This window comes from Galeopterus variegatus, unplaced genomic scaffold (assembly GCF_000696425.1).
Source record: "Galeopterus variegatus unplaced genomic scaffold, G_variegatus-3.0.2 Scaffold1480, whole genome shotgun sequence".
NCBI lineage: Eukaryota > Metazoa > Chordata > Mammalia > Dermoptera > Cynocephalidae > Galeopterus > Galeopterus variegatus.
Window position 1 is genome coordinate 62,297 of NW_007727591.1, and position 9,052 is coordinate 71,348.

The 9,052-nt window shown below is 42.9% G+C and overlaps 1 protein-coding gene and 1 long non-coding RNA gene across 2 annotated transcripts in view; one reads left to right on the plus strand and one right to left on the minus strand.

The window, feature by feature from the left end:
• Positions 1-5,110, plus strand: part of LOC103594101 — a 19,668-nt gene extending 14,558 nt beyond the window's left edge. Inside the window, exon 4 of the long non-coding RNA XR_550817.1 lies at positions 4,809-5,110. This is a non-coding gene — a long non-coding RNA (uncharacterized LOC103594101). The remainder of the gene's footprint in view (positions 1-4,808) is intronic.
• A 3,033-nt stretch (positions 5,111-8,143) lies between these two features.
• Positions 8,144-9,052, minus strand: part of S100A11 (S100 calcium binding protein A11) — a 5,467-nt gene continuing 4,558 nt past the window's right edge. Inside the window, exon 3 of the mRNA XM_008577291.1 lies at positions 8,144-8,454. Coding sequence (XP_008575513.1) covers positions 8,293-8,454 — 162 coding nt within the window. The 3' untranslated portion in view covers positions 8,144-8,292. The remainder of the gene's footprint in view (positions 8,455-9,052) is intronic.

Sequence of the window (9,052 nt, forward strand, 5' to 3'; positions counted from 1 at the left end):
TATATGTGTGTGTGTATGCATATATGTGTATATGTGTGTGTGTATGTGTATAACTCAGCCTTAAAAAGGAAGGAAATTCTGACAAATGCTACAACGTAGATGAATCTCGAGGACATTAAGCTAAGTGAGATAAGCCAGACAGAAATAGACAGATATTGTATGATCCACTTATATGAGCTACCTGGAGTAGTCATATTCACAGGGACAGAAAGTAGAATGGTGGTTGCCAAAGGGTAGGGAAGGAGAGAAGGGGAGCTTTTATCTGATGGATAGAGTTTCAGTTTGGGAACATGAAAAAGTTATGGAGATGATGATGGTGATGTCTACACAGCAATGTGAGTATACTTAATCACTGAACTGTACACTTAAAAATGGTTAAAGTGTTAAATTAGTTGGTTAGAGTGCGGTGTTATAACACCAAGATCAAGGGTTCAGATCCCCTTACTGGCCAGCCACCAAAAAAAAAAAAAAAGTTAAATTTTACATGCTATATATTTATCCACAAATAAAAAAAATGAAAAATGGTTTTCAATAAATTAAGACAACATACTAAAAAAAGAGTCTACCTGAATTAGTGCTGGCACTTTATTCCCTGCTTTCCTCTGAGGCAGGTGTAACTGTGTGGAAGGGGAGTACCAGTCTCACCTCTCTACAGCATGCTGGATGTTCTGTTTGCACCTCCAGCCCTACTTTCTCTGCTTCTCTGACCTGCTCAACCTTCCAGTTGGGTGGGCCAATGGAAGGCACTTGCAGGAGATGAGAAGGGGAGAAGAGAAAGAAATGGGCATTTATTCCCTGGCTCCCTCCTGCCAGTCTGTGGTTTGACAGCATCTGTGAAAGACTCCTCTCCCTTGGCTACAGCTGTTGCTGAATTCCAGGAACTGCTCCCTTGTTTTGTCCAGTTGGGCCTAGAGTTGGGAACAGCTTCCTAATTTTGCTAGTCCTGGTGCTTTGCCATCTTATTCCCTTATCCCTGCCTACACCTTTATAAATAGTCCTTTCCTTAAACTCTCTTCAGTGACCCCTTTGAGTGTACACGTGTTTCCTGTGGGGAACCTGACTGATACACAGAGTATGTCCTAAGTTTGAATTTATAGAATTATCTATCGTGTATTCATTCAACATTTTTTTTCAATTCAACAAATTATTTTTTCTTTTTCTTTTTTTTTGCTACTGTATGCTGGGTACCACATTAATTTACTAGCAGTACAAAGATGCATTTAACTACGTCTCTGTTCTTGAGCTCAAAGTCAAGTCGGGGCAGACAGACAAGTGAAAACATGATTACAGTACAATATGGTAAGAGCTGCGATAGAGGTAAGAACAGAGATCTGGAGGGTGTAGCATAAGAGCATTAAAATTGCCTTGGGTAGGGGTTTTAGGGAGGCCTCCTGGAGGAGATGATGATAAGTAGGAACAGGTGGAAAGGGGCAGGGGGCTTTCAGGGGCATGCATCAGAGGACGGGGGCATGTCACTGCAGCATCAGTTCTAGCTTTGTTTGGCAAGGCTAGAGAGAAGCAGAAAGTGAGTCTGGAGAGGTGGGCTGGGAGTGGGCCACCGAGGCTCTTGAGTTCCCCAGGGGATATGGATTCTATACTGCTTGTTAAGAGGAACCAGTGCCCAAGAGCGACACTAGCAAGTTTGCCTGTAAGAACTCTCCTTAGTTAAAGGGAGAAGAAAGGAGTGGAAGAGGTCAAATTGGGGACAGGGAGAAGAATAAGAGAGTTATTGCGGAATGGTAGAGACCCTTTTTTCTGAAGGGTAGGAACAGTAGTAGGCTTGGTTAATAAAAAAAAATTGGTTAAAATGGGTATTCATAAAAATGATATTTTTAAAATTTACTTTAACTTAAAAAATGTACATTTACCAATATTTTGCTATATTACCTATCTTGCAGAAATCAAACTCATGATGATTTTCAGTTTCTTTTTTTTTTGTGTGTGTGTGTGGGGGGGCAGCTGGCTGGTACAGGGATCTGGACCTTTGACCTTGGTGTTGTTATCAGCACCATGCTCAAACCAACTGAGCTAACTGGCCAGCCGCCCCCCAGGCTCCCACACTTTATTTTTAGTGGAGAATTTAGAGATACTTGCGAGGCAATCTGAGTAAAAGGTATTTCTAGATTTTTATGAGTTTTTTCCCCAGTTGTTTACAGTTGTCTCAGCTACACTTACATCAACTGCAGTTATCTTCAGTGAATTTCTCTTATCAGGTCTTTGAAAAGAATTCAACGTGGCTTTCATAAAGACAAAAACTATCTTTCTGCACCCATATTTTGTTGGTTTTTGGAATATTTTAATGAAATTACACATGACAGGAACAACTGATATAAACAGGTTTGGGACCAATCACAAATATACTCTTAGTGAATATGTAATTCCCCTGGGGGGTGGCATACAGTGTATGGACTACTAGTTACCTGTTAGCCCTGGACACTCTTGGTTTTATGGACATCAGTCAGCATTTTTTTTTTTAATAGAGGGAGTGAAGAGATGGTTAAGTGGGTAGGTTAAGAGTCTAAAATAAGAAAATGAGGGTGGAGAGGAGGGGATGAGTATGCAAAGGTAAAACCCAAGTAACGATGACAGTTTGGATGTCATGGTGAGAAAGGGAAGTCCAGGACTATTCCCAGGTTCCTGGTTTGGGCAGTCGGGTGGTTGATGCTGCAATTCACTGAAATCAGGAATGAAGCAAGAGGGTCAGGTTCTGGGAGAAAGATGTGGAATCTAGTTTAAAACACATTGTATTTGTGATGTGTGTTCCTTGTTTTTGCAGCATCCATTTCCCCTTCTTCCTGAAACAACCCCTGATCCACTCTCCCCATCTCTTGGTTCTCTCAGTTTGGGTAGAGATCCACCCCAGTTTTAATCTGAGAGGGTGTAGCCCTAGAAATGCCAATAGCTATCTCAAGTCCAAAGGGAAGAGAGATAAGAATGGAGCTAACACTGAAGAAACAGAGCCAAGGAATTTAGAGAAAGATACCAGCTCCTAGAACTGTGTTAAAGCTAAAAGCTATCCCTTGACTGTTCAGTTACATGAGTTAATAAGTTCCTGCTTTTGCTTAAAACAATTTAAATTGAGTTTTCTATTACTTGCAACAAGAAGAATCCTAGCTGTGGGACAGCCGGGTAGAGATGTTAGGATAGGGCTGGCTAGTTAGCCCAGTTGGTTAGAGTGCAGCTTTGTAACACCGAAGTGAAGGGTTCAGATGCCCATACTGGCCAGCTGCCAAAAAAAAAAAAAAAAAAAAATGAGTTAGAAGTTCTAAAGAAATCTGAGCTGGGGATATCGAATTATAAGTCATCAGCAATAGCCATGAGTTTGGAGGTTACCAAGGCAAAATGAGTAGAAAGACTTTTCCAGAGTATGGTCTGTAGACCACTTGTATCAAAATCACTGGGGGGAGATTTTTAAAAAGGTAGATTAGGAAGGAAAGGCAATACAGGTAGTCTACTCCTTTGAGAAGTTTGTCAAGTGATGGGAAGAAGGAAGGTAGGTTATGGGGGTTAGGGAAGGTATGAGGGTGCTTTAAAAAGTTCATGGAAAAATGGAATTAGAAGATAATACAAATCTTTCTATGAGCTTTTTGAAGACCCCTTGTATCCTTGTAACTTTCTTCTGTCCCGACCCGCGGGATATTCAACGCAGACCCTGGAGGGGGGAGTGGGAATTGGATGGGACAAGAGACGCGAGAGATGGGAGACAAGACAGTATTCTGATCAAGTCTCGTTTATTGATTCTTAAGTTACATCTTATATAGGAAAAAGCAAGCATATTGTAAGGAGTTAGGAATGAGGGAATACGATAAGATCTTGAGAAGAAACAAAGTCAGAAAATCTCTGATGCAAAGAAGCCCCCAATCTTTACAAGAAAGCAGAAACTTGAAAGGAGATAAGAGGTCACTCTTGAGTAGACTTGCATAGCCAGGAGCATAGCGTCCCAGGCACAGATTATGAGGCAGATATCCCATAAGCACAGACATCTGACATAAGCAGATTGTCACGTAGGCCTGGTCACACAAGAAGGGGTGTGGGGCTATAGGTCCCCAACAATCAGCCAGCCCTTGGTGCCCTATATAAGCTCTACCACCCCACACCTGGTGCTGTCCCCCATTTTCAGGGCATCCCCGGGCTGCCTGCCACTCTGAGCACAGCCTTTCAGATTTCTTTCTTTAATAAAGCTTGAACGGTACCCGGCATCTCAGCTCACTTTCTTTTAGTTTTCTTTTTGCATAATTTCTTAATGTTATGAGGAAATGTTCATTATACAATAGTTGACAAAAAGCAGTATCAAATTTTGGGAAAAAGTTATACATTTGGAAGATAATACATCAAATTATAAATAATTAACATTGGTTGGTGATTCTGAGTTATTCTCACTTTCTTTAAGCTTTTTCTGTTTTTTAAATTTTACTAGTGAATGTTGGTAATTAGGGAGGAAAATGTGGGTTGTTTTTTTTTTTCCTGACCGGTAAGGGGGTCATAACCCTTGGCGCGTTGTGGTCCGCACCACGCTCAGCCAGTGAGCGCACTGGCCCTTCCAGTTCCGCAAGATGTCAGCGTTTCTAATCTCAGAGCTTTCCTTACTCCCAGTGAGTTGAGTCTTGCTACATATCTTTGGTGGGTAGACATTAAGATGGTCCCCAATTATCCCCACCTGCTCATATTCATACTCTTGTGTAATACTCTCCCCCGAGTGTGACCAGGACCTATGACTTGCTTCTAACAAATAGAATACAACAAAGGTGATGGTATGTCACTTCCATGCTTTGATTACATAGAACTGTGTCTTTCATCTTGACTCCTAGCATCTTCTCAGCTTGCACGCTTTAATGAAGCAAGCCTGGAGAGGCTGGCATGGCAAGGAACTGAGGGTGGCCTCTGACCAACAGCCAGCTAGAAGCTGAAGTCCAGTCTCACAGCCATGCCGATAACCATGTGATCTTGGGAGCAGTTCTTCCCAGTTGAGCCTCAGATGAGATCCCAGCCCTGGATGACGCCTTGACTGCAACCTTATAAGAGACCCTGAAGCAGGGGACCCAGCTAAGCCATGCCCAGATTCTTGACCTACAGGAACTGTGAGACACTAAAATTGTGTTGTTTGAAGTCATTAAGTTTGTGGTGATTTGTTACACAGCCAGAGGCAGTTAACACACACAGTTGTAATTTTTAAAAGTACCTTCTGGTGGATTCCCTAACAATCCATGTAACAGCTATTTCAAACATTTTTAATCTTCTCAAGTTTATTGTCTTCTTATAAACATTCTCTGTCTCCAACCAAAAAATTAAAACAAAAGACTCTTCCTTCAACACTTCCACACCCTCAAGTTGCTGACTTAGATTTCCTTCTGGCCAAAATTACTGCAGTTTTTATGTGTCTACACCCAAATCTTCTCTTTCCCTTGTTACCACGCAGTCCTAAACCCCTTGCATTCTGACACTTGCCCTCACCATCCTGCTGAAGCTTCTCCCTTACTAGTCACGAGCTCAACAGGCTTTTATTCTTCCCTCCTGACCATTCAATCACTCAGTGAATATCTGAGTCTATGATGTCCCAGACACTGTGCCAGGGGATGGGGATACAACAGTAAACAAGGCAGACCCTCTTTACCTGTACAGACGATCAGTTAGTGTAAGTGCTGTGAGTGGGAGGCACAGGGCATGATAGCACATGGGAGGGCTGCCTTACCTCAGCTAAGGAATTTAGCAAAGTTTCCTAGAGAAAAAGCCATTTAGGCTGGGACATGAAGGATAAGTGGGAATGATGTATGTGGCTCCGTGTGGTGAGGGTAGGAACAGTGCTCCAGATGGAGGGTTCAGACCTGCAGGTGAGAGAAGCCCTGTATGTTGAAGGAGATAAACAAGCTCAGTGTGGCTGGAATTTAGAGGGTGCATGTGGGAGGGGGAGGTAAGATGAGTTGGTGAGCCAGGAGGGGGTGGACTGTTTCTGGCCTTACATACCCAGGAGCACTGGGGAGCCCACTGAAGGGCCTGGGGTGCTAGGATGATGGTAAGCTCAGTTTGGGATATGATGCTGAGAATGCAAGCTTCTTGAGGACAAGATCTTCTCTGCTTTGTTCATTCCTGTATGCCCAATACACAGAACAGTTTCTTACATGTTATCAGTAAAACTTTGTTCAATACATGAATACATAAAAGATACTTATATTATTTTATGTGGAAAAGTCTAGAAGGCAGCTTTGACTGCTTTCTAGCTTAGGAGCTAGAACTAGGTTGAGGACATAAACGTGAGTGGTCATTGGCCTTTAGTAGTAAATGAGGACACAGGAGTGGACGAGAGCACTAGCGAGTATTATTTTATGTGGAAAAGTCTAGAAGGCAGCTTTGACTGCTTTCTAGCTTAGGAGCTAGAACTAGGTTGAGGACATAAATGTGAGTGGTCATTGGCCTTTAGTAGTAAATGAGGACACAGGAGTGGACGAGAGCACTAGCGAGAGTATGAGGATTGAGGAGGTTTGCATGTGGACCCAAGGAGTAGTAGCATCTAAAGGACAGCAGTTGCTGGGTGTGGTTTATCAGCACTTCCTTCCTAATCACGTTCTCTTCTCCTTCGCCTGTCAACTCTGCTGCTTTGTCTCCGACCTCTTTAGACTCTGCTCCCTTCTGTGCTGAAGTCTCCTCCTCTTGCTGTCTCCTACTGTGGACATGCCCCTGGCCCTCTCTCTCTCTCTGCTTCTTAAGCTAGGTCTTCTCTCCAGACTCAAATTGCAAATGCAAATGTCTGTAGACTTCCTAGTGGCACCTCCAACACAACACACCCTCACTGAGCCCATCACCTTCTCCCCAAACCTACCTCTCCTGTGGATGTCTTTCCATTACTCTCTGCTTACAGGAGGCACTCCATAGAGGTTTGAATCTTGAATTAGAAGCTTGGTACGGATTGGCTCTTAACTTCTAATCAAAACCTGAGGGTGCCAAGCAAGCAGATTTCCCAGTTGTACCCTGATGTCTTTAAAACCAGGGCCAGTGATTTCTTGGTAGAATAGCAGATAGACTGGTATGCTTAGGGTGCCTGATGTTTTCCATCTCTTCCCTGGCTTGTTGTTCTTTGAGATAATAGCACATTTTCTTTGTACAGGGTGCACCTACCAAGGAATATGGAAACTTTCACTGACTACAGATTTCCCCCTGTGTGCTGCCAGTGAATTAAGTTACTCACCCAAGAGGTAGCTTCAATTCTACTGAAAGTTTGGAACTTGCTAGCCTGAGGCACTGGCCTTCATTCTGCAATGTCAGAGCCCAAAACTACCTCAGACATGGTCTGATCTATTCTACTTAATTTATGAAGGAAGTAACTGTGATCCAGGGATTTTTGCTCATTAGTTAAAACTCACATAGATGGATAAGGAATCAGAAGTTTTCTGGAAACACTTTTCCCCCATGCTTCTTAGGGATGATTTCAAAACATGCTTCTCTTTCTAATGTTATCTTTACCCCTCGGTCAGCCTTCTTACCTTCTTTGTAGGGTCTCTCCCTGTAGCTTTAGAAGAGGATTTATAAATAAGGAAATCTATAGTCCAAACACACAGACCTTGGTAACATTAATGTCCTTTCCATGCCTCAGACATCCCAGCTCCTTCTCACCTGAGGACCTTTGCCCTTCCTGTTCCTTCTCCTGAAATGCCCTACTCCATCTTATTACGTTTGCTCTTTCTTGTCCTTCAGATCTCAGAACAAACGTCATCTTCTCAGACAGTGTCCCCCTGCTGCCCCTGTTAATCTGTAACATACCACCTCATTATCTTTTCTTCCTAGGATTTGTCACACTGTGATAGTCCTTTGTTATTCATTCATTGTTTTCTCCCCCCAATAGACAGTGAGCTTAGGGAAGGAGGTGGGATTTGGTTTGTCTTGCCAACTGTGTCCTCAGAGCCTATGACAGTGTCAGTGGTGGGTGAGGGGCATGGATATTTAATGAGTGAATAGGGACAACAAATGACATCTCTCCATTAGTCAGTAATTTAGAGATGATCCTGGTTGTATCATTAGTCATCATTATATGTACATACAAGATGCATTTCTACTATTTACTATGCAGCTTCTGGTAACGGCTTCCATCAGTCTAATTTACATTCCTCCCACTCTCCTCCCTCCCTTGCACAAATTTACTGACTCTCCAGTGTGTGTTTTAAAAAAACCACATTGTTTTATTACTACCAGTAGGAGTGGCTGCATGGCGTGGTGGTGTGCTGGGCCCAGGGCAGGTGTGGGCTGTGTGGGGAGACAGCTGGGAGCCTGGGAGGAAGGGGTGGGTTGGGATACCAGGGGGCCTCAGGGATGCTTGACCAAAGGGGTACCCTTTAGAAAGGAGTCATGGCAAGCCACGGCCAGGCCGCCAATAAGATTAAGAAATTCTTGGAAATCTAGCTGCCCATCAGAGTTCAGGTCCAGTTTCTTCATCATGCGATCAAGGACTCCGGGGTCTTTCTGGTTCTGCAAAGGTAATAATAAAAATAATAATAACGACAACAATACCTTTATATTGCACTTTTTTTTTTTTTTTTTTTGGGGAGAAAAAAAAGGGATGCAATCATTTGAGTTATAAGCTAAATTAACCACATTTTCATATTGCACTTTCTAAGGTGCCTTCAAAGATGCTGCCATATATTATTCTCACAGGAGTGTAAGATACAGAGTAGGGGTTATTAAATTCCAATTTTCCAGATGCAAAAACAGACTCAAAGCGGTAAAGTGACCTGCCTGGCTTGAATGAGGCTTTTCTGCTGCCAGTTCCAGGGTTTTTTTCTGTGACATTAGGGGTTATTAAATTTTGTAAAATCACTAGAACACTTCTTTCAAGTGTTGCATGCAACTCCAATATCCAAACTATATAAAAGTGTGGAGTGATTTGAGATGGAAAGAGGGCGCAGTCCTTGCCTAATCCAGCCTCATCCTTCACTTATCCAAGCCCCCAACACATACACACACTTATAGCCACTGGTTACATATGGCTCTTTTTTTTTTTTTTGTCTTTTTTCGTGTCCGGCAACGGATCGCAACCCTCAGTGTCGCACCCGTACCGGACCAGGAC